This window comes from Natator depressus, chromosome 1 (genome assembly GCF_965152275.1).
Source record: "Natator depressus isolate rNatDep1 chromosome 1, rNatDep2.hap1, whole genome shotgun sequence".
NCBI classification, from domain to species: domain Eukaryota; kingdom Metazoa; phylum Chordata; order Testudines; family Cheloniidae; genus Natator; species Natator depressus.
This window is the reverse complement of record NC_134234.1, coordinates 247,488,144-247,514,025: the sequence shown is the minus strand read 5'-3', so window position 1 is coordinate 247,514,025 and position 25,882 is coordinate 247,488,144. Positions and strand designations below refer to the sequence as shown.

Sequence of the window (25,882 nt, the reverse complement as noted above, 5' to 3'; positions counted from 1 at the left end):
CAAATGTATACGAGTTAGAGTAAAATTCAATTTGCCATCATCGAAGTGGGCCTAAATGTGTTTGTTGCAGATGTTTGAGTCTGCCCAAAAGCCCATTCTAAACCAGGGGTACCCAACCAGAGCATTTCATAAGGCCTGCGGCCTGCTTCAACACAATATACTAACGGCCAATTCATTAGTATTTTGTCATCATGTTTACATCATTTTAGTTTACACAAGGGTGTAGAATGTATCTATGTACAGTATTGTCTGTTTATCTAAATACATACAAAACAAGCTGAATTTAAAATATAAATCAATACAGGTGACTTTAAATCTTATTAAAATATGTAGAATCTGTTTGGCCCACACAAGGTTATACTTAGTTTACATGGCCCTCCTGTGTAATAAGTTGGGCCCCACTTATTAGCAGTGGTGCAGAAAAACCCTTATACATTTCTTCATGGCTTTTTGTTTTTGTTTTGAGTGTGTATGAACAAGAAAGTGGCCAAAATATACTACTTGCACTAGAGTTGTTGTTTTTTCTCTTTCCCAGGTATGCATGCATTATAACAAAGGTGATGGACTCTATGGGTCTTGTACCTTCAAGAAGATCTGCACCAAACTCCATATGTGCCAGTACTATTTGCAAGGAGAGTGCAGATTTGGCAGTAGTTGCAAGCGATCACATGACATTTTAAATCTGGAGTGTTATGAAAAACTGGAGAGGCGGGGAATGAGCCCGAACCTGATTGCCAAACTGCCTTCTATCTTCAGGAACATGTATGACATCAAAAATGGCACTTCTTCACCATGCAAAGGTAAAACACTTATTCTTTTTAAAACATAAGGGAAGGAGGTGACAGTGAGCCTAGCATTAGCACAGATCTCTGCTAGATAGGGGAAAATGAAATTGAGACTTAGCTCTAGTTCTTATTAGGGGTTGCCAATTTGGTTGGACGTATTCCTGGAGGTTTCATCGCATGACATAATCTTGAATTCCTGGAGACTGCAGGACAATCCTGGAGGGTTGGCAACCCTGCTACCAGGTGAGGGACCTTCTCTCTTTATAAACATCCCCCTTGTCAAATTCTTCTCTAGGGAGTAAGGACCATCACAAACCTCACCACTTTCCACTCCAAGTACAAGGTGAAGTTCTTTGACCTTTCCTTCTCTAACATAAACACAGAGTAACAGGTATATGTATATATTAAATAAAAAAGAAGAAGTCACACAGTGCCAAAACAAGAAACTCCATTGCATGTGCTTCTCTCTCTGGGGAGAGGACGAGAGGACAAACAACATGTGACAGAAGTGTAGTCACATTGCTTAATGCTTTATGGTCAGCGTTCAGATACTGTGGTGATGAGTGTGGTATTAAAAACCTCTATAGAACAGAAGAGTAGGACTGGAAATGGGAAGAAAGGGATTCTTTATTATAATTCTGGTGGAAGTGGGTTAAGCAGAGAGAGAACACATTAAGGGAAGGGCAGGCTTTTTGTGTGTGTGTGTGTGTGTGTGTGTGTGTGTGAGATTTTATATACTTCTCCACCTTTCTCTTATCTAGGTTGTCTAGCATGAGAAGCCATGGAAAGCAGTGTCCTAATTGCTTCTAATAGCTTTAATGTTTTCTGTTCCTTTTCCGCTTACATTTTTAAACTATGCTAAATTAATTAAAGGACTGCACAGTAGAAAAACAGAATGTATAACTGCCATCTGATCACTCAGCTCTCTTGTGTACCTTTGGAACCACGGCAGTTCTAAATTGTAGACTCTGTGTTAAAAGTTGGCAAGGTGAATAGGTGTCTGGGATACCCACATAACTTGTGTGTTTTGAAACAATAAGGCTGTTACTCGACTGGTTGGGGTGATGTAGATATCTTTCTTAGTAAGCCAAGTGAGTCTGATTCATGATATTCTGTAACTGATCTGACTAAGAACTGACTAAGTCTGGAGAAGGGGACTAGGAGGCAAGCTTTCTGGGTTCTGTTTCCAGATGTGCCATTGACTGTCTTTGTAACCTTGGTCAAGTCATTTAACATCTCTCTGCCTTCATTTCACTGTCTGTTTGATTCTGTTCTTGTATTGTATTGTTACAATACACGTAAAAACTGAATTCAAGAAACTAAATAGAGACCCAGAAGTCAAATTCAGAGGTGATGGGAAGGCTAAGTTATAGGCAATAAATAAAAATTCATGGTCCGTGACCTGTTCATGACTTTTACCAAAAATACCCCTGACTAAATCTCTACTTCTGGGGCCCTGCTGCTCCGGGCTCTCCCCTGGACTACTGCTTCGGCGGTCCGTGGGACCAGCCGCACCGGCTGCTGCTCCGGCAGTCCTTGGGGTCTCCCGAGCAGCGGCTGGCCCCAGGGACTGCTGGAGCAGGTGGCCCTGGGTCGCTCCAGCAGCAGCTGGTGCGGTTGGCCCTGGGGATCACCGGAACAGGTGGCCCCAGGGCCAGCTGCTTGGGTGGCCCTGAAGTCAGCTGCACCAGCTGTTGCAGAAGTCACGGGGGTCGTGGAAAGTCACGGAATCCGTGACCTCCGTGAAAGAATTGCAGCCTTAATGATGAGTAAAGGTATCTAAGTTACATCTGTAAGGGAATCTAAGTTAGGTATCATTTACATGCTCAGGATCTAAAAATGTAAGTTGGACCAAATTAGGGACTGTCTATATTACAAAACAAAGAACAGGCATATGTAATTGGACTAATGGCTTGGACAAAATGACAAAGGCTTTAGTTTTGTTATGGAACATAGTTAAACCCCATCTATGCTGTAAAATGTAAGTATGTTATGACTTTTTGTTATATGTAGTAACTATGCGCCTGAATCTATTTTTGCTGTGGGGAGGCTTCACCTTCAGTCTTCTTGGAATTGGATCAGAGTCGTGTAGTTACAAAGTCTCTTCATGTGTGTCTTCTCTAAACATAAGTGCATTTTTTGGGAGAACTTGTTGAAACTAAGCATACAAGAGCTATTTATAAATGATAACTCTGTTTCTTCCTTTGTAGCAAGAAGAGACAGTCTTAGTCAGGTATCCCTGAATACAAATAGTAATGAAGAATTAGATGAGATCTGCTTGTACTACATAAGGAAAAGTTGTAGCTTTCAAGGTAAGTCGTCATGATACTAGCAAGTCGCGTTAATTTTTCCTTTATCTTAGAATGTGTGTGGGTCGGTTTTTTGTTTTGTTTTGTTTTTAATTAGTCACCAAGTAGTCCTATGGTATATCCTGTATAATGATTTTACTCAGTAAAAATGACTGGAAGTGGTCTTCACTTCCAAATAAGACCTTTTTCCTTTCTCCCCACCGTCCCTAGGCTGTACACTTTGCCACAAGGCCATTGTTGCTAGTCTCTTCTTCCATCTACAAAGGCTGAAACAGCACTGCTCCATGAAATCGTGACCCTTCTTCCTTTACCATCTATGCAGCCCTCATTTGGTTTCTAGTATTGGTCTTTTTTTTCCCCTTTACTTATGCTTGACACAGAAAGAATCTCTGAGAACATCAGTTTGGGCAAACGCACACTGATTCTCTTTCGAGATCCCTAAGGTTGCCCTTGATTCTGTTGACTCTCCCTTCATTTACGTCACTGTTACAATGTGGAGTCTATGTGACAGTTCCACCACCTGCTGCCATGTATCCTTTCTCTTGTCGTATTGCTTGTTCTGGTAACCAGAAAACACCATACAGTACTTTTTATCACAGATGGTGTTGGCAACAGTCTTAACATAGTAGATTTTAGATTTAGTAGTAATCAGACCTGTCTAGTATGTACCCAAGAGCCCTTAAGTATGAAGTATAGTCTCATTTTTTAAAAAGCTACTGTTCCAGAGGATTGAAAGGTAGCAAATGTTGTATCTGTATTTCAGAGAAGATGCTAGGGGTGATATGTGGAATTCCAGGCCAATAAATCTTACATCTGTACCCAGCTAACTGGTTGAAATGATAATTTTAAAATAGATGACTCAAACACCTGGAGGATCATTACATGATGATATGTTTTCTGCAAAGAAAAATGGTATCTCACTAATCTAATAGAATTCTTTGAATGTGTCAAACTACTTCTATATCCAGTAGCTGGCAATTTTTTTAGCTGTTCAAAAGGCCTTTGACAAGGTCCCTCACAAAACACTACTAAAGAAGCAAAATCGTCATGGGGTGAGAGGCAAAGTATTGCCATGGATCAAAAACTAGCTAGGAGTTAGAAAACAGTCAGCTTTCATCCTGGCAAAAGGTTAACACTGAGATACCTCAAGGCTATGTACTGGGTACAGAATTTAATATATTTATGAATGCTCTGGAAAAGGGAGCAAAGTAGCAGAATTTGCATATGACAGAAGTTGTTTAGGCCTGGTCTATACTACATGGTTAGGTCAATGTAAGCTGCCATGCGTCAACCTAAGGGTGGAAGTGTCTACACTTAAATTTGGCTCCCGCTGATATAAGTGCCTCTCTACGCCGATTTAGTAACACCTCCCCAATGGCGTAGAACCATGGTTAGTGTAATTAGGTCGACGCAGTGTCAGTTTAGACACTGTTGCTTATGTTGACTGTTGTTGGCTTTCAGAAGCCATCCCACAATGTCCCACACTGACAGTACAATCAATACAAGCGCTCTTAGTGTGGATGCGCACCACCAGTACAAGGAGCCAAGTGCACGCAAACACAAGCAATATAATAACTGTGGTGGCTGTATGCTGGCGTAAGTTAGGTCGACATAATTGTGTAGTGTAGACATGGCCTTAGATTAGTCAAGACCAGGAGGGATTGAGGAACTTTGGAAAGACCTAACTAAGCTAGGTCAATGGACGATGAGGTGGCAATTAAAGTTCAGTGTCGATAAATGAAAGTTAACGCACATTGGAGGGAAAACTTTTAAACTACTAGCATACTTTTCAAGGTTCTGAATTAACTGTATTAGCTCCGGGTAGGAACCTGGGTGTCACTGTAGACAGCTCACTGTAGATCTCTGATTGATGCACAGCTGCGATCAGAAAACAAACACTGTTAGGATGGAATGGAGAATAACACAGGAACATTATAATGCCTCATATCAATTGTGTGGCCTCATCTGGAATACTGGGTATGGTACTGGCCATCCCATCTTAAAAAAAGATACGGGAAAGTCAAAGGGAGTTCTGAAAAAGGCAACAAGAATGATCAAGGGCATGGGAAAACTCTCATGAAGAGTGACTGAAAAGATTGAATTTCCTTTTCTTAAAGAGGTGACATGATAAAAGTAGATAAAATTAGCAAACAGTATAGACTAGGGTTACTATGGTCTAGAGAAGGTAGATTGGGAGCTTGTGTTCTCCTGTTGCATAACACAAGAACAAAGAGATTTTTAATTAAATTAAAAAGTGGCAAAACTGATAAAAGAAATATTTTTCCACAGTGTGTAATTACACTATGAAACCTGTTGCTACAGAAAGTCATTGAGACTAGGAGCTTAGCAAGATTCAAAAAGAGATTGGACATTTATACAGATAACAAGAGTATCCAGAGTTGTCATGATTATTGCTAATACATTTTGGAAGGGATATTAAACCTCAGGTTTCAGGGCTTATGCAGTCTCTAATTATATCTCATTCCTATATCTGATGTGGGGATGAAGCATATTATCCCATATCTGCCTACTGCAGGGTTCTTACACCTTCCTCTGAAGCACTGGCACTGTCAGAGACTGGATTCTAGATTAGATGGAATGTAGGAATTACTGTACTGATCAGATCTGTGTCCCTAAGACGCTAGGATAGCCTTGCTCCCTTTCAGTACTTGAGCTTGTCTACACACTGGCACTTTACAGCGCTGCAACTTTCTTGCTCAGGGGTGTGAAATCCCCTCCGAGTGCTGTAAAGTGCCAGTGTAGACAGTGCACCAGCACTGGGAGCTACGCCTCTCATGGAGGGGGTGGTGTTTTTTTAATAGTGCTGGGAGAGCTCTCTCCCAGGGCTGGTGCTGCAACTACACAGCCACGTTAAAGTGCTGCCAGTGAAGACATGCCCCTTGTCTCTTTAAGGCTGTTTGAACTGTTATCTGACCTCAGCTTCCTCTCATTCTGAGCATCCTCCAACTTGTCAGGGTGAAGTAACTGTTGCTGCTGTGTGTGTGTGGTTGCATGTCTCCTTCACCTTTCATCCTTTTCCCTGCTCATGGTCTCAGCCTGCTGCCTCTCTGCTGATGGTGCCTCTTTTCATAATTTTGTGCAGTGTGGTTTCTTTGACTTCAGCTGCTGTTCAAGGTCCTCTGCCTGTTGCTCTAGAATGAAAAACAGCTTGAACTTTGTGCATACAGACTTTTTTTTTGGTCTTTACTCTTTCTGGTGAGGAGTTTTATGTTAACTCAGTAGCTGTGCATATCTACACTTCTTAGTATGAGCCCTGTCTCAGTCACAAAATGCCTATATTGTCATGAGGGACAGTGGTAGCTGTCCTGCAGTGGCTTGAATGTGAGTGCAGTCTGGGGCAGACTGTGCAGAAGCAGGGCACAAACCACAAACTAGTTGTGAGTTCTATACTTAGATTTCACCAACCAGTTATCAAGTGTGAACTCCTCAGGCACTAAAACAGCGTTAACATAGAGTCACAGACTGTCTCCTTGGGTACTCCAATCTGTCTTGCCACCCAGGTGAGTTTTTCTTTGTGATAGGTGGTCCCTTTGAGGATACAGACTAACACGGCTGCTACTCTGAAACAATATTCAGGTTACTCCCAGTCCGAAAGGACTAGTCACTTACTCCAAGGTCAGTTTCATCAGAGAACTCAAACCGGTGACGCTTGTAGCTAATCTATAATAATTTATCTAAAGACTTATTAACTAGGAAGAAGAAATAAGAGAGTAATTTACAAGGTTAAAGCAGGTAAACATAAGTACACAAATGGATTACAATCTTAGGTTCCAAAAGATGATAGAAGCTGTTTGTAATATTCAAGCTCTGTATGTCATTTAGTGCTTCCCCAAGCTAAGCAGCTGGGGATCCCTTGCTTATGCTTAGAAATCTTGCCCTCCTAAAATCCAAACAACATAGAGATACTATTTCCTCTTGTTAGGGACTTTTATTACTTCCTCCCCCCCAGAGTTCAAACTGATGGGATGAGTACACGCTTGGATCTCCTCTTCATTTGGTAGGGGGAGGAATGCAATTAACAGAGTCTTTGTTTGATGTTTCACAATGGCTCATTTGGTTTCAGTGGGCCTTCTTGATGGCAGGTTCTAATACCTTCTGTAGAAAGCCAGAATTTTACATTAATTAATGTTTCTTTTCTGTTTGATAACTGACTGACTTACGCAATTAAGTATTTGCATCGCAATCCTCTGTAATATCACCTTATAACATGGGGTGCAGATGTTGTCAGTGACATTAATACATACAAGCATTTCATAAAATCTAAACACTAAACACATTTTTATAAATCTAATACCTGTTTTAAGAATATTAACACACAGGTTCCAGCATGGTATTTGTTGGTGTTCAGTTGAGAGTTAGTGGCTTTGGCAGGAGCTGGCACCTGGTCTGCCAGCATCACAGTGGTAAAGAGGACTGGACTGTTCGAACAGCATCAGCTTGGGGAGCGACAGATATGAACTCCGGGAATCTAACTGGGTCTCCCACTCTCATTGTCATTGTTAACAAGGTCACCAGTGTAATCTATTTGGTTGGAAAAAATATTTATTTAATCCATTGTGGGGATTTTAGTTCATAGTAACACATGACCTTATAGATTTAAAGCAAACACACACCCATCACCGCCACCACAATTCCATCCTTAATAGTAGCTTTTCAACACAAGCAAAGAATGCGGTGGGACAGCAGGGGGTCCCTCCTGGTCACAACTGAATCACTTTTGTTGGCCAGTGTATGGAAACTTGCATTGAGATGTCTGTGCTGTACCTATTCAGTAGGTGGACGCTTTCTAGAGCTGTGTACCTGGAACCTTCACAAGCATTAGATTCCAATACACATACCCAGAAAAATCATCTTGTGTTAGGCCACAGAACTAATACAGCTTCATTTCATTTTTACCTTTTTTTAGATAAGTGTATCAGAGTTCATTTTCATTTGCCATATAGATGGCAGATCTTGGAAGGTGCCCTGTGGAAGGACTTGAAGGATATGGAGAAAATTGAAAAGGCATATTGTGACCCCAGTAATAACAGGTATAAACTGTTAGTAATTTACTAATGTTTATGGCTTTCCTTCTGAAAGTGAAATACTGATCTAGATCCTTAGCTGGCATAAATTGACACTGCTCCATTAAAGCCGATACCTAAACTGCTTCATTTTATTTAGTGAATCAATGGGATTTAGCTGATTTACACCAGCTGACGGATCTAACCCCCTGTTGTTTGTTGTAGCCTGGGATCCATCTTGGGCGTTTATGGGTTATGCTATAGACCTGAGTGGCTAGCTCACTTGTTTGTTTGTTCTGCACTATTGCAAAAAGGGATTATTTACAATGGAGATGGTGGGAAAACTTTTGAAGAAAATAATTTAGACTAAAATATTCTTGAAAATTTGTCCTGTTTTGACTAGCTGTTGTCCTGATTCATCCCTGCCTTTATGACAGAGTGCTTCTCCTTTACCATTGTAGTATCATATTGAGGTAGCGCATGACTCTTCTCTCATTCCGGCAAGGAGTCCTTGCAGGTAGGAGATGTGGGAGGATTAGAGCTGAGAGAGAGAGACAGCTGAGGGGCATAAGTAGCAATTGCAAAGGTGGGAATAACTTCAGAAAGCTTTGGAATTGCTATGGTAGTGCAAATAAGGTATTGGAGGAGACTCATACTAGGGATGTAAATATCATTTAAAAAGTTAAATGGTTAACCAAGGTCCCTCCGGCCGGCGCAGGGCGGCCGGGGCTGGGGTCCCTCCAGTTGGCGCGGGGCGGCCGGGGCTGAGGTCGCTCCGGCTGGCGTGGGGTGGCTAGAGCTGGGAGTTAATGGTTACGGTCAGTTAACAGTAAGCCTAATGCTAACCGGTTAACCTTTTAGATCCCCAACTCATGCCAATATATGGTATAATGTAGTGGAATATGTATATGGGCCACTTACTTAAAAAGGTCTCACATTCCACCTGGTCTCGGCTTCTAATGTCTCATGGCCTGAAAAAAGAACAGCAGTACTGCTGCTGCTAACAGCCAAGAGAGTCTCTTGCGTCTGTAGTGATGAGGAGCTTTTGGAAGAAACTGTTGAAGTTCTGTTTCCCAAGTTGCATGTCTGCGGCTAGTGGCCACTATGCACTGGAAATAATAACGAGAGGATTGGAGCAGCTGATGAACATATCTGTTGATTAGCCCATGCTTATGTTGGATCAAAGCCTATTCAAAGCCTGACTTAAACTATAAGTGAAAATGAGTTTTGAGGGTCTTATCCATTAATTCATATCACAAAATCACTGCAATATCCACAGTCTTCTGTTCCTGCTTTAGGGGGATCAAAAGACAAGAGGTGTTCCAGGTCAGAATATAAGGAATTAGCAGAAGTGTATGTGACGTTTACACATGCACATTTTATGTCTGACTCAAGAACCACTATATCATGACTCTGATCTCTATAAGATATGATTTCATATAGATTTACAATATTGTGTCTTAAACTTTGGCACCATATACAATACAAAATAATACACATGTATGGGCAGTGTAAGGGGTGAATAGTGATTGTTGTAGGAATCATTAACTTTACACTTCACCCTTGGGGGCACTTACATTACTTTGACACTGGGCATAATATTTTGCATTATTTTTATGGATCTATGACTCAGAAGTTACAAGTAGGCTCAACTGACTGATGCTAACTTTTTCTTTTTTTTTAAACCCTTTGGCCCTCTCATACAGGTTTTCATACAGTGGCTTGCAGTATATATATTTTCAAAATATGACCTGTGGCTCTGCCAAAGTTAGGCGCCTCTCCACAGCATCATCCGTGACCAAACCCCCTCACTTCATTCTTACAACAGATTGGCTCTGGTACTGGAAGGACGAATATGGTGTGTGGTGTGAATATGGAACAGAAGTAAGTGTGTGGATGAAAGGCAGCTCCCCAACCTGATTGCATTAAATCTGTGGAAACTATTGGAAGCTATATGGGCTGTCTTTTTTATTTTAATAGTCTGTTGATCAAATTTGGGCTCAGAGGATTAGTAATGGGATATGGAGACTTTAACTTTTAGGTTCAATGGCCCAGATACAGAGCAGTCAGAAGCGACAAAGTCATTACTGACTGACGTCTGTTCAGTGCGTTGTCTGAAATAGGTGCCAGGTATTTCCACCTGTTTTCATTGCTTGAAATGTAACCTTCTCTGTCCTTCAGTGTTTCTTGACATTCCAGATTAAGCAGCGCACTCTCCCGCTCCCCATTCCCATCTCCATCTTGGGAGTTGGGGAAGGTTTCTCTGTCTACCTGGTGGTGGATGGCCCTTATTTTAAAGGGCAGTAGCACACAGGCCTGTAAGACCACAGCCGCCACAGAACAGATACTTATACTTTCTCATTTTGAGAAGATTAAGAAAAATCTTTCTTCTTTTGGTTCTCACCTGACAGGATGATGATCACGATGCTTCCACAGTATACAGCAGTGACCTGGAGCACGCTTATCTAGCAAAAGAACTTCCAACGTTGCAGTTCAAAGCTGGGAGACATGAATATGAGCTCAACTTTAAAGGTACGTTGGGGGTTTTTCTTTTTCTTCCTTTCAGATATGTTGTGTAAACTATGTTAATAGAGGAGAAGTTAAGATATTAATCTTACTTTGTGGTGGTCAAAGGAAAAGGGAATCCATTAAAGCTCTCAATACAAGAGCTAGGTTTCAAAGTAGCAGCCGTGTTAGTCTGTATTCGCAAAAAGAAAAGGAGTACTTGTGGCACCTTAGAGACTAACACATTTATTTGAGCATAAGCTTTTGTGAGCTACAGCTCATTTCATGGGATGCATTCAAGAGCTAGTCACCCTGAATAAACTGATGTGCCTATTTGGACTGAATTTTTTTTAAATTAAAAAGCCTCCACTGCAAGATTCAGCTGATTTGTGAAAAGTTGCATTGTTTTTTGACACTAAGAGTGTGAAAGAATCATGGAAGAATCTGTAAACCAGCTTCCAACTTCCTTTTAAAAACAGGTTAACAGCTAGAAGAGGAATACTTAAGCAAAGCTTACTTTTCTTTAGCCACGAGTAAAGAAGCCTGAAAACTAGCTTAGTCTTTTCTCATGGATTTCTCATTCTGGTTATGGAAAGTAATGAGCCCTAAGGAATAGACTGCAAATCCGTTTCCAGGTTCTCTCACTACTGGTTTAAGGAGAAGAAAGCCTTTGCTTTTTTTAGTTTGTAAATCTTAAACATTATTTACATATTGCTCCCACCGCTGTTAAATCACTATTAGGCAGGCTGGGCACTTCTTAATCTCTTCCATGTGGCTCTTTCTCTGTTAATGCCACAAATGTCCTTTTAGAGCCAGCCAGCCACCCCCCAGAATTGGGCTTAAACTAAGATGATTGTTTTTTTGTTTTTGTTTTAAATCATGCATCCATTTCCTAGTTGAAGATAGGTTTGGCATAGAGTCCAGACAGTCATTACTTAGTGTTTTACCAGGAGGTTATTGTGGAACCATTGCCACAAATAATAAACTTCCCCCTCTGCTGCTTTCTCCGGGAATCTAGTTTCAGGTGTGAAGTTTTATACACCTGAATCTCTCTCTTGCAGGGCAAAGGACAGAAGCCCCGGCTTCATGCTGATTCTGGCCTGTTCCAGAGGCTAGCATGACATCCAGTATAAATTAGAGCAGTCTTAAGGCCTACTCTAACTTAAAGTAGCTTTCCCACAGCCACCTACGGGCTGCTCTGTAATCCAGAAGAGCTGGAGTGTAGGTTGCTAGCAAGCAGAGTGGCCAGACCATGGCTCTGTCTGCCTGGGAAGGATGAAGTAGTGGGTTAACCATGTCAGGACTTAAAGCAGTGCTTCCAAGGTGACCAGATACTCAAACTTGAAGCTAAGACCACTAATTATCCCCTCTTATGAGAATTTACTCCCCTTCTCACCTCTTCCCCAGACCTGCTATCCATACACTTGGAGAAGCACAAACCACCTGGACTGGTCATCTGGCTCCACTCAGACTCGCTAGTACTAGTGTATGCTTGACTCTCTGCTACTGTTGTCTTCTACCCAGAAAAAGAGGCAAAAGGGAAACATGAACTTCCTACTGGAAGTTATGCTGGAACTCAGTCTATACACCTGTAAGTAGCATGGAGTTCCCATCCTGCTCTGAAGAGAGTATAAAACTCCTACCTAAACTACTTTCTGGTAACTTAATACAATGTAAACTTCACTCTGAGGTTGCTCCCCAAGCTTAGCAATTCTAGGGGTTTTCCCTGCAGAGCCTCTTTCTCTCTCTCTCTCTTTCAGGGAAAGAGAGACCCCATCCCTTTTTAAAATCTGGTTGGGGATGATAGTATCCATTTGCTGGTATGACTTGACAACAGTTGCAGTACATGGTCAGGTAGCGTACAAGCCCTGGATAAGAGGATGACTCTGGAAAACCATGTATCCTTATGCAGGCACCAGAAGGAAAGTTTATCACTGTGTTGGCCCTGGACCAGCATGTGGACAAAGGGGAGGTGACTTACAGCTCCCTGTATTAGGGACAGCCAGAGCTTGGTTTGGCCCCAGGCATGGTCTAGGGTAGACCTCCGGCCTGTTCTAATTTGTGTCCCTCTGCTAATGTGGTGAGCAGAATTGCTGGATTAAAAATTCCACAGCCGCATTACCTCTTCCCTGACATACCTCCTTTCTCTTCCTGGATTGTCTCCTGCACTCCAAAGGTGTGGGGAGGGAATTTGCAGTGTTGTCATAAAGCTTTGCTAGTTCTGGGTCTTGCATCATTAGACACTTCTTCATTCAGGAAGTGGAGGCTGAGAACTGCCAGCCAAAAAATAAAAGTTTGATCAGGATGGGAAACGCAACTGAAACTTTCTACTTTAAATAAATAAATAAAGAAAGAAAGAAATAGAATAAAAAATTGGGAACTATGACCACCCTTTTAAAAAGTCACTTTATTGTTGGTAAGCATGATGCAGAATGGGTGCAGTTTTCCTTTAAGACCATTTATTAGAAAGCATCCTCATTCTTCCAAGTATCATGAGCAAGTTACTTAGCTTGTAGAGGCCATATCTGTGTATTTTTAGTGTGCTAAGAGCATCAGATGAAAGCCAGTTACCTCTGCAAGAAATTAAGCTATTGTAGGTCAGTTCCTTAGAAATACTCGAGTAACCAGTGAGGGTTGTTCCTTCAATCCAGCTCTTTATTTTTGTGAACAAATACAGACATTTTTGCCTGGACAGCCCGAATGGTATAACATTCTGGCTTGTTTTCCAAAAATAAGGTTTCCGTTTTTATTTTTATTTAAAAATCTAGGAGACTGGATTTTTTTGGGTCTTGTTTAGGGACAGTAAATGCGATACAAAGGCCTTGTAGACGCACACAATTTAGGTCAATGCAGCTGCATTGCTCAGGGTCTGAAAAATCCACATACCTGAGAGTCATAACTGTGCTGACTTAACCCCCAGTGTAGATGCAGCTAGACTGACAGAAGAATGTTACTGTCACTCAAGGAGGTTACGTTCCTGCAGCAATGGGGGAAAAGCCCCTTCCATCTGAGCTGTGGGGTTGTGCCAGCATAACTATGCTGTTAGAGTCCCTGTAGTGAAGTCTTTCATTCCTGGGTCATTGGTTCAAATCCAGGCTACCATGTGTTGCCAGTCAATGAAAGTTGGTGGCCTGTGATGGCTGTTTGGTAGCCTATTTGAAGAGTTAATGGTCCAAGTATAGCTGTAAGGGGAGATAGGCGTCCACATACGTTGTGGCCTTTGTTGACAGCGTTTAGGGAGAGGCTGAAACCTGAGGATGAAGAATGCAGCTACCCATTCTATAGAGGTGGTTCTTCCAGGTGAAGGTTGAAGCACACGATCAGAACAGTGTGGGGACACTTCCACAACTGCTACCTAGGATACATCCATTCTCTCCATAGCCCTAGAAAGTGAAGTGAAGTATCTGTCATTTCCTCTAGATTTCAGAGCAAACCTATTTAAAAAAAAAAATTGGAGTCAGAATTCTCCTATTTGATCTACATGGTAGACGTTGGCTCCTGTAGTCTGTGACGCAAATGGGAGTTTGCTGCATGTAGTAAGAGCGGGACATCGGCATCGTTAGGTGGCAGTCTTGGCAGAGTGTCTTAATGGAGAATTTTGCCCCAAATGTGAAGATTGTTGAAAGAGAAATTTGCTGTCTGTGCTGTGTTTTCAGCCATGAATCAGAGAAACCTTCGCTATAAGACACAGAGAGAGGTTTGCAGGAGACCCAAATTCATCTCCCTGCAAGATGTGGAAAAACGGAGAGCCAGGTAAACTACAGCTACTCTACTCTGAGGTGGTGGCTACGTATGTATTCATGCCGTGTCTTGCAGAGAGAGTGTGAGTACTAAGCAAAAGTAAAAAGAGTGTTTTTAAGACAATTTGTAAGAGGAATTGATACTCTTGGAGGGAAAGAGAGGAGTGTATGTGAAGTGGAAAGAGTTTTAGATATGGCTGTACCCATGGGTCCCGAACACCCTACCTGACTGAGAAGAGGCTGGATCAAGATGAAAAAGGTTGCATAAGCAGATGGGAGAGAGGTCAGTTCTTTGGGGGCAGGGTCTTTTGTTGAATATGGCTGTAAAGGACCTGGCACAATGGGGCCGTGAAATGTCTGAGACATCTAGGCACTACTGCACTATAAATGTTAATTATAATAATAGTGAGGTAGGATGGAATGTGTCTGAAAACTGAGAGCAATTTCAGATAGAATTCAACAAATGTGAAGGTAAGCGAGGATTAATTTCTGTATGTAATAGCCCACATTTCTTTAGATATCGCTCTCTCTCTATAGTACTTGGTGCCTATAAAACACACAAAATAAACCTTTGAGTCATTGGTAACAGAAACAGCCTTTCTCACTGTTACTTAAGTATCTGTGTCCAGTCCCAACTAAAACTAGTATGGCAGTGTTTTAAAGCTACGGCTATGGGGGGGAAATAATTATCCAGTTGAGTGGGTGGTTTTTTGTTCACGCCTTCTAGTTAGACTCTAAATAGAGTCATTCATTGCTGGAGTCAATTGATAATCTGGCAAGCATAGGCCACACGGAGCTGGTAGGAAGGGGCAGAGCCCATCAGCAGGATTCAGGTCAGTGACTTGATGGGAAGCTTAGTATCCCTTTTCACCAGGGCTACTTTTTTTTATTTAAAACCTAATTGGTTGGTTAACACAGTTTCAGACTTTGTTTTGCTAGTCTAAACAAGCCAAGCTCTTTTAGTGTTCTGTTTGTAAGATAGGCTCTCTGTTCCCCTAGTAGCCCTGTTTTATACCTGATCCTGTTTGAATTCATCTTTCGTGGACATGGGTGACCAGAATTGTATACAGTATTCCAGTTTACTAGTGCCTTGTACAATGGCATTAATACTTCTCTATCCCTACTGGAAATGCCTCGTCTGATGTATTCTAGGATCACATTCACTTTTTTTTACAGCTGCATTACACTGCTGGTTTATAGTCGGCCTGGGATCAGCTAATACACCCGGATCTGTCTTTTCTGTCGTTTCCAACTGATGAGCCCCCAGTTTATAGCAGAAATTCTTATTAGTCCCTAAGTGCATGACCTTCCATGCTGTACCATTAAATTTCATCCAATTTCTATTACTTCAGTCCTCTCGGTAATCCAATTCTTCTTGTATAATATTTTGATCCTCCTCTGTTTGAAAATGCCTCCAGTTTTCTGTTGTCAGCAGATTACATTGGCACATGCCTGCTTTTTGTGCATAGGTCATTAATGAAAATATAAGTAACAGTTGTGGGTTCTGCTTAACCATTTTGAAGTTGCTGGCTTGTCTTATGCCATAAATTTGTAACTGACAATTTATGTAGCAAATTGGAATGGTCATTGCTTAAATAATGAAGTATAGTATTTGGGAGGATTAGGAACACCTGGTGCAAAAATGATGATGGGCATTTGTACCTCCTAAGGTAAAATAGTGTAGTAACTTAGCTAAACATATTCTTTTGGGTACATGAGTTTATGATAGTGATACATGGTTTAGTTTTTTCTAAATGAGAACTAAAGCACAATGCATTTGTGATGCTGAAATGTTTCCTAACCACTGTGATGCATACATAATAGGTGCCCCAATCATGCTTTTGTTGCTATCAACTTCAAGCAGGATTTAAAGACAAACTTGATATTGTGGCTGTTAGGGACTAGAAAATAACGTTTTGGTATTTTGAAGCAGTACAGGAGTTCATGTCGGGGAAAGCTTATATGCTCAGCATTTCAGTCGCTTCACATAATGCTCTGATATCAGTATGAAACCCCTATCTCTAACCTGTTATCTTTGGAAATATCATATATAGAATGCCAGAGTTGGAAGGGACCTCAGGAGGTCATCTAGTCCAACCCTCTGCTCAAAGCAGGACGAATCCCCAATTTTTGCCCCAGATCCCAAGTGGCCACCTCAAGGACGGAACTCACAACCCTGGGTTTAGCAGGCCAATGCTCAAACTACTGAGCTATCCCTCCCCCAAATGGTTGAGTCCTGATCAGGCAGGTGGAATTGGATGTGTAATGGCAGATTGTTTATACTCAGTAGCAGGGAAACCATAAACTCTCACCTAGTGGAGACTGGGACTCAAAATTGCAGAAGGCCCAAGCAAAATGAGCTTAATGGTAACAAAAGAGACTTAACCCCTAAATATTGGCTTTGTGTGAGAACTGATGACCTACACCAGAACTATTGGTAGTTTGAGCTCAGTTTGGTGATGCAACTCATATCAACAATTGATACTGAGTGCTTTTCTGTCATTTTATGTGCTCAGGCCCCAATTCAGCAAAGCACTTAGGCGCATACCCAACTCTAAGCATGGAAATAGTTCCCATTGAAATCAATAGGGCTCCTCTCATGCTTAAAGTTAGATATGTACCAAAGTGCTTTGATGACTTGGGGCCTCCGTTCCTAATTAACTGACATGAGGTTTGGAACACTTTTGACAGGATATGTTACGCATGCTGAACTGAAGATCGTTTTGAAACGTTTGGATATATTGGGTTACCTTTTATTTATTCTAAATTAGGCAAAACTCTTTCTAATGTAATACTCTTAAATATGATTTTAAAAAACAACAACTCCTCTCTTGTAACATACAGTGGTGGTGAGCAGTCGCAGGAAGAATCCATTCCAGCTCACTGGGACAAATCAGCTTTACCAGAATTGGGATACCAGGTACGGAGCTCTTAAGTTTTTCTGTCTGACCACATACAGCTTTCTTAAAAGGTAGGCTCTTCTTCGAGAGACTCGGCATATTCCCGCTTATGGGATATCGCATCACTGTATGGTGATTTCTGATAGAGCTTCTTCTAGCGGTATCAGCTAGAATGTTCTCATGCCCCTCCCCTCGGCGTTGCCACATTCTGAGGGCGAGGCTTTATAAGGGGCAGAGTGCCCTCACCACCTCATTTCCTTCCGACTGCGGGCCTGGACAACGTGAACCTCTTTAGAACCAAAGCTTCTGTTGTGTTAGATAGTTAGTGTTAGTGGCCAGTTTAGTGAGTGATCTTATTTGGTTCTGTGTTATGGTGGAATTGAGGAAACAAAAGAAGCTGGGATTTAAGAGGTGCGCTTCCTGCTTGGCTGTCTTCATGGCGTCTGATGACCGTGTGTGGTGCCTAGAAGAACAACATTCACCTTTTGGGTGGATCTTAACTCCCAGAGCATGCGAGGATAGGGAGATTCACCTGCACCTCCTTGTCCTGAAAGGAGCCCTCAAGGCCAGACCCTCTGGATCCAATCCCTCCAATCTGAGATCCATAAGGCTAGTCTTGGCCCCCGTGGTTCCCAGCAGCAAAAGACTGAAGGGTTCCAAGAAGCCGCATCCTCTGGGGTTGTAGCTGGTCCCTGCAGCTCCTGTAAGGCTGTATAGGGCTGGACCGAGGGTCACATGGTCGGATACCACTGCCCCAGTTCTCATGGAAAGAATGAGCGACAGTTCGGTTACTCTTCCCAGTTCCGTACCTCGTGCCATACTGCTTTCCAGCTGTTTCAGAACTCTGCAACTGCAGGAATGGAGTTGGCTTCAATGTCCACTACCGGTTCCAGGAAGATGAATTTCATCAGTCTGTCATAACCGGAGTCGTCAGTGCCTTCAATTACAGCCGTTGTAACACCAAAGGAAATGAGGCACAAGAGCAAAGCAGCCACTGTTAGCAGTGCTGATTTCTTTTCATCAGAGCTGTCTGAATCTGATGGATCAGTCAAAGGTTCGGTGTCCGTGATACTGATGGGGGATGCTGTAAAAGTGCTCTAGCTGACGCTGCTAGAAGAAGGTTCTACTGCAAGGCACCATGTGGTGGTGCATTATTTCATGTGTGTGAATATGCAGAGCTATCTTGCATATCTTGAGCTCCTGTTACAGGTAACCAACCTTCATTTCAGTGTTGCATGTTCCCTTGTAGATGACCATCCCTTACATGATGTACTTACTATATTAGTAATTGCAATCTTGTACCTGCTATCACACTGACATGGGTGAAGGTGGATCTTTGTACCTGCAAGAGCTTTGCTGAAGTCAGTGGGGCTCGATAGGCGTGCAAGGGCTCACTTGTGCATCCCTTATTGCTCAGGGCTTTGGCCTAATCAGGAAGCAGTGACTATATTAACCTAGAGACAACAGCTGGTTAACGTCCCGCAATCAAAGAGGGGAGGCAGACCCACAAGGCTTTTCAGTGCCTTTATTTTATTTGGTTCTGCTGTCTTCTTTTTCCGTTTGGTTGTGGTCCAAGGGCTCATGCATTCTTGGGCACTGGCACTAAATTCAGCAATACAAGATAGCTGTGGGTGGTGAGGCAAACTTATTTTACTTCTGCTCTTGGGTGGAGCAGGTGGGAGTGCAGCATTTTGTTTTCACCGTAGGGTGTAGTGGCAGGCGATGATAGGCACGTTGTTCCTAAGGCAGGACATTAAAGATGATCTAAAGAGGGGGGGAAGGTTGGGCTTTTTGTTCCTGATTATGAAGCCAAGCAATGGAGAGGAGGAGGTAGTTTCTTAAATTGTGTAGGGGTTTTTGTCTTGCTTTTAAACATCTATTCAGTAGAGTAGGGGGAAATTTTTCACATTTCAAAAATTTGAAATAAAAAAGGAAAAATGTTGACAAATGTTTTGTGACTTCCTCCTCCCCCAGCTCTATTTGGCTACTGTGATTGACATATTGGAGAAAGAAAGTTTTTTGTTGAATCTTCAACTCACAATATTCCCCCACTCAACAAACCCTCAACAAATCTTCCAATAAAAGTAGGAAGGCTCAAGCTGATTTCATGGTGTTTCTAAGGTAAAATACAAGCAGGAACCACTCTCCCCTGGCCCGCATTCAGGACGTGAGCAGTAATAATGTGGTGGTTTATGATGGCTCTGTAAAAGATAGGAGATTGGTTTATATATATTTTCTTTCACAGCTGATCAAACTTCTCAGCTCGTCTGACGAATACAAGAAGGTCCAGGCTGACTTTCAGCGCACAATGCCCAAAACAGTCATTCAAGAGATTCAGAGAATTCAGAACCCGACTCTTTGGAAAGTGTATCAGTGGTATGTGTAAAACATTGCTCTAGTATATTTTCATGGTGTTAGTACGTGCTGCTGTTGGTTATGTTCAGAGTCCTGTGTGAGAAGCCAGTATGCAGCCATGCAAACTGCTGCACAGCTGCTTTTTAGAACTTGCTTGACCACTGCTTAGCTGAGATCTGCAGCTGGCTGAGGCAGAACTCAGGCAAGATGGCGGCTATTCAGAGCCCTCTGTGGGAGTAGCCCATCTCCCTGAGATACTGCTTGCAGATGGGGAGAGGCATTATCTCCCATGAGTTGCATTTCACAAGAACTGAAGTTTGGCAGCCAGTGAAGGAGATCTGCAAGTGCAGATGACAGGAGTGTGACGGGAGGCACTATTTGTCAAGCTGGGCCACCCCTTTGGCCCAGGGCAGGGCTGGTACACCCCATCACCCAGTTGTCGGGCTTCCCTGTTAGATAAAGTAATTGCAGTGTGGTGGGCTCTGGACCCTGGGCAGGGCTGAGCGAGCAAACAGTCAGTAGCCCGTGAGACTCCTGGCTGGGGCAGGCAGTTGCAGTTGGGATTCTGGCCCTCTGGGCAGGGCAGAACAGCAATCAGCCTGCAGCCCCTGGGCGGGACAGGACAAAGAGTCGTAGTCCCTGAGCCTCTGGACTGGGACCGAGAGCAAACGGCAGCCACGCCTACTGGTCTGTGCGGCGTGGTAGGGGAACTCAGTCCCTCCCACTCCACCGGGTTCTGACCCAGGGCCCTATGAAGCTGGGGACTTCCCCGCTAAGGGTTTTGGCATCAGCTTCTACTACATCCCCTGGGTCACTTCCTACCACAAATTGCATCCCAGGCATCTCCTCAGCTGGTAGCGGCTTGGCATCCCCATCAACCTCCACAGTTGGCAAGTTGCCCGCAGCATAATCTGGGTCCATGGGCTCTGCAGCTTGGACTGTCACTGGCCCCTCTGGAGGAGCCTGCAGTATACCTCCCTCTTCCTCCACAGCCAGCGCTGACTGAGCTGGGCTGCCTCCTGTTATCTGGCTCTTCCACTTGCAGCATGTGCAGCAGGGGAAAGAGGGCGTGGCCTCCTGGGCCCACAGTGATTGGTCCGTCCCAGTTGGCCCAGTGCAGGGTTGGTACACCCCGTCATACAGAACTTCCACAGTTCTAGTTTAGGGAATTTCTGCAAGTGTTCAGGATGACTTCAAACTCCCCTCTGACTAGGCTTTCCGTCAGTAAGGTGTACATGGGATATTCCACCCCCCCCTCCACCCCCCCAAGATATTTATCCAACTAGCTGGGAAGGAAGACTAATGTTTCTATTCTTGGCTACAGTTAGAGCCTTATAAATTCTTACACAGGCATATTTGAGTACATGGTGCATCTCGCTTCTGTTTCTGTTTAAAGCAGGCCTTTTTAAAAGCATACTTTTGTGCAATTACTCAATTTTTAAAAAGTATTAAAATATTTTGCAAAATCTGAGCCCTCTGTAACACTCATCACAAATAATCTAAGTGCCTGCCTCATTGGAACCTGTTTGGCTAAAATAATCTGGCTCTGCACTGTGGAATTTTGACGATGCTTTTTATTACAGGCAGAAAGAGCAAATGCTGAAGACTAATGGAGGAAAAGATGTGTGTGAAAGACTCTTATTTCATGGGACCAGTAAAAAGCATATTGATGCCATCTGCCAGCAGAACTTTGACTGGAGAATCTGTGGTCTTCATGGGACAGCTTATGGCAAAGGTAGTTCTCGAGCTTGTGCTCTGCTAACCTTGATTTAGAGAGAACTTTCTCTAGCCCAGCAGTAGTTTGAACTGGAGAATGGCAGAGGGAAGAGGCATTCACCTGAGCTAGGTGTTACCTGTATGCCTAAATGGGTAGTGTTAATGTTAACCACTTCATGTGGCAGTGTAACAAACACACTCAGCAGGAGCTCAGGCACTTCTACAGACCTTGGCCTATATGCTCCACACTGCAGTGTAAACCCACTTGTTTGTGTGGAAAGAAGAGGGGACAGGAATGCTTCCAGTCAACATATGTCACCCACCCAAATTTAAGGTATGAATTTTTAACAGTGAGCGTCATTAATTATTGGAACAACTTCCCTAGGGGTTTGATGGAGTCTCCATCACTGGCAATGTTTAAATCAAGATTGGATGTGTTTTTTCTAAAAGATCTGCTTTAGGAATTATTGTGGGGAAGTTCTATGCCCTATGTCATACATGAGGTCAGACTAGACCAGAGGTCTGCAAACTGGGGGGGGCGCCCCACAAGCGGGGGTGCGGAGTAATGTTTGGGGGGGTGCATCTGGGTGTGGGCCAGCCCCCACAGGGGGAAGGGAGGGAGTGCCAGCCAGCTCTATTCCTGGCTCTGGCAGCCATCCCCAGCCGGGGTGCCACTCTTGGCCCTGCCCCCAGCTGTGGCCCCAGTCTTGGCCCCCTTACGACTGTCTGTGTTCCTCCCCCCTGGAGCTGCGGCTTGTCTTCTCTGAACCCCAAGAGGAAGTGGTATTTAGTTGGTCTCTGATGCCATGCAAGTAAACTACACTCTGCTTCAGTATTCCTTCCATCCCTGGAAAATGATACAGTACCTGCCACTGCCCTATTTACAGCAAAGGATCCACATATCAAGTGAAACAGAATGGGCTTTAATTTTTTAAACATTTAATCTATCGTTCCAGAGTTTATTCACCCAGTGGTTGCTTATGATGATTAGAACATTTTGGAAGGAAAGATACTTCAATTTCAAGCTTCCAAAAAGTTACTATAAGCTTTGTGTGTGTGTGTGGTGGGATGGGTGTGGGGGCAAATAGCATACTCTCAGAAAGAGAAATTAGAAAATAAAAAACCACTAGTAATATCTAACATGTTTTGTGAAAAATCAAATTGTGGTAATACCTAACGATAAATTATGCTGGAAAGGATGCCCAACACACATGAAATTATTTACAAATCTCTCACCAGCTTCTGATTGATTCTCTCAGTAAAGATTAGGGTTTTTTTTCTCGGTGTATTCCAGGAAGCCAGCAATCTTACCAACTTGATCTTTGTCTACTGCAGGAAGCTACTTTGCAAGGGATGCATCGTACTCCGATAACTATAGCAAGACGGCCTCAAACATCAAGACCATGTTTCTGGCTCGGGTCTTGGTGGGGGACTTTACCCTTGGTAGCTCTTCCTATCTTCGTCCTCCCGCCAAGGACAGCGGAAACAATTTCTATGACAGCTGCGTGAATAGCCTTTCGAATCCGTCTATCTTCGTCATCTTTGAGAAACATCAGATTTATCCTGAGTATCTGATCGAATACATGGACCAGGCGGTGGCAGCTGCTCTGTCAATGGCTTCACATGCTGCTTATTTTCGGAATTGACTTAACTGAGGAGAGTTTTTTGTGTACATTTTCTACATGTGTAGCCTGTCCACCCTCTCCTTGTAACAGTAAGCAGGGCTGAGTATCTTAAGAAATTTTAGAAAAGACATAGTATTTTTATGAGTTTCTAAAATCCAGTTTTTATTCCTAAGTTTCTCTAGTGGGGCTAACTTGTTTTTCCCACTGTTAGTCTATTCTGGGGGATTTAATAAATCCAGTAGATGTTCATATCATTCTTGCACTGTGAGATGAAGTAATAGAAAAGCAGGTGGTTGCGATGTCATATGAAATGCTTAAAAAAAAAAGAAGAAATTATGTCTTCATTAGTTCTCCCCTAGTGAAGTTAGCTGTGAAACTAGTTTGCCAGGACAGAATCTGCACAAGGCTTCTTGTGGGCAAGCAATTTTTGTAATAGTTCCCTGGGGACTGTTGCACACATGGCCCTCCTGTGGATCACTGCTACCACATCAGGGTGACCTACATCCCTCTACTTGCCAAGGCTTTCTCCTCCTCATACCTCAGGCCTGCTAAGCCCCAAATGTGGGTTACAAATAAAATAACGCAGGAAGCTTTAAATCTGTGACGTTACATGAGTTTGACTCAGGCTTTGTGGTGATTTGGTTGGAACAGCGGCAAGCGTAGGTGTGTAAGATGGGACACCGGAGCAGTTGCTGTGTGTTCTTTCTCCTCTCCAGCAGAACTACTTCAGGCAAAACATCTAAGAACTTCTCTTTCTTACGCTTTTCTCTTTTAGACTGGCCTGTAGGATTGATGTTTTTCTGACATGGTGTGAGAGATGTGGCTGCTACAGCTTTCTGCTCTTATCTGTTCCTAGTTGTCAGAGGTGGTATATAGATACACATTCGCATTTTTTTAAAAGCATGATTCTTCTTTAAGAATCAGTGTGGGGATCATGTTTATTGTCTCTGTAGCTCCAGGTTAAAAGAGTTTTCACAAGGCTGTTTTTCCTTGCTGTCAGCCCTGCAAACTCAACTTGGGGATCTAAGCATTGAGTGAGGCTCTTTCCTCCTCCATCAATGCCAGTAATAAAGGTTCCATAGGTCATGTCGTTTGCCTTCAGTGACATCTGTGCAAACCCACTATATTCTGTGGGGGCTACACAGGTTTAAGTGATTGGTCCTGTAATTGGAATATAGAAAACAATTTTGTTGATGTATCAGAAAGGATAGAATCTAGTTCGCTATTTATCTTGGCTCTGTTCATCCCTGTATGTTAACAAGAGTCAAAAGCAATCAAAACTCTGACACTGAAATCAGCTTTCTAGTTCTTATAGAGGCAAGGGACAGATAGACTGAGTAAATGTGCCTTTTCACATACAGTAGTTGCATTTCAGAATAGAACTGCACTTCTGAGCTTTCCTCGCTTCTGGGAGGCTTTCCCCTTCCACCTGTTAACTAACGTGTGAATGAAAAGTTAAGCCTAGATTTTTAATATGTTCCCTTCCAGGGTGTATTTATATGCAGGGTAAAGCTCTGTCCAAAAGCCTGCTGCAATATGGGAGAGCAGAAGAAACTTCAAAATCCTAATAATGCCTCTGATTATCACTAGTTACTTACACTGCATGGATCTCTTCTGACTTCTCTACCTATCTTCTGGTAAAGATTGGAAGCAAGTGCTAAAGCTGGAAGCGTAGCAAGGACTGATTAAAGGTTGCCCATCCTTGAACGTCAATAAGACTGTCCGTATGTACACAAAACAAACTATAGTGCCTAATGCCCTGTTGTGAACAGCTGAGCTACTTAGTTATGTAATGACGCTGCTGCAACTAACAAATGAATGCGTTAACTAGAGAGCTGTGACAATTCTGGATGAACCACTAAAGCTTTCACTGACTGTACATGTTTGTCCTGGTAGGGGAGGGTATAATATGACTTTTATTGGTACCTGGAAATGTAAGCAGCTGTATACTTCTCATTTACAATCATGATATTGGTGACTGAAGCTTAACATTTGCATTGCTTGGAGAGAGGAGACTACTACTCAGGATCCTCACTCTCCTTTGTAATGGCTGGGAATGGTGGGCTTACAGCAGCTGTCTTTCAGTTACAATAAATGTATTGGCTAGTCATATATTCTAAGTGCCTATGAGGAACAAATGTCTAACTGGAAGCAATCGGTAGCCCTTGTTCTCGATGTTTTTAATGTTTGAAATTGAATCTTCTTCTTCCCAGCCGTATGTATGCTACCTTCTGTGGCAATATGCATGGCTCCTCTTTTTTTAATGCCAATTAAAATATTTTGAACCAAAAACTGATTAAGGTTTGAGTCAAATAGTGGCCTCTTTGTATCCTCTAACCCTCTTTAATGTTTCTACCTAGGTGGATCCTTGTTTCTTACTGTGGTAAGTAGCAACAAAAGATTCACACTGAATGTCTTCCATGCAAAGCAGAGCAGTTTTTATTGTAAGTTTTCAGAGGCTGAGGAAGCTTCTCCCTCCACCCCGGGGAAAAACAGGCTTTGTTGCTTTTTTCATCTCGGGTACTGCAAATAGCAGCATGAATTGCACTTTGGGGTTCTAGTGAACTTTCATGTTCAAGTTCTTACAAACTAAGGGAGCCTGTAGTGTTCTCTGTTTACAGTGCAGTTGGAAATTATTGGCTTTTAAAAAAAGGTACCTCGTATGAAACCAAAATTATATGCAAACTTATGTTGACTGTCTCAAGCGATAGCCATAGCTCTTGAGTGTTTGGAACATGCGTGAGTGGTGTTCTAGAGTGGGATAATAGAGAGGTTGGGTTACATGGATTTCTGCCACCAGCCCTGCCCTGTGAAGGCATATGGAGGGTGGGCTGAAGGGAAAACTGGCTTGACAGTAATGCAGTCTGCAGCACAGTAGGGTACCTCAGCATTTTATGACCAACCTGTTGTCTATATCATGGAA

The 25,882-nt window shown here is 42.8% G+C and overlaps 1 protein-coding gene across 1 annotated transcript in view; it reads left to right on the top strand.

The window, feature by feature from the left end:
• LOC141978405 (protein mono-ADP-ribosyltransferase PARP12-like) overlaps positions 1 to 25,241 on the top strand; it is a 36,050-nt gene extending 10,809 nt beyond the window's left edge. The window contains exons 3-12 of the mRNA XM_074940473.1: positions 536 to 800; positions 2,996 to 3,097; positions 8,022 to 8,145; positions 9,825 to 10,002; positions 10,530 to 10,650; positions 14,280 to 14,376; positions 17,208 to 17,283; positions 19,509 to 19,639; positions 21,202 to 21,353; positions 22,670 to 25,241. Coding sequence (XP_074796574.1) covers positions 536 to 800; positions 2,996 to 3,097; positions 8,022 to 8,145; positions 9,825 to 10,002; positions 10,530 to 10,650; positions 14,280 to 14,376; positions 17,208 to 17,283; positions 19,509 to 19,639; positions 21,202 to 21,353; positions 22,670 to 22,980 — 1,557 coding nt within the window. The 3' untranslated portion in view covers positions 22,981 to 25,241. The remainder of the gene's footprint in view (positions 1 to 535; positions 801 to 2,995; positions 3,098 to 8,021; positions 8,146 to 9,824; positions 10,003 to 10,529; positions 10,651 to 14,279; positions 14,377 to 17,207; positions 17,284 to 19,508; positions 19,640 to 21,201; positions 21,354 to 22,669) is intronic.
• Positions 25,242 to 25,882: the final 641 nt, after the last annotated feature.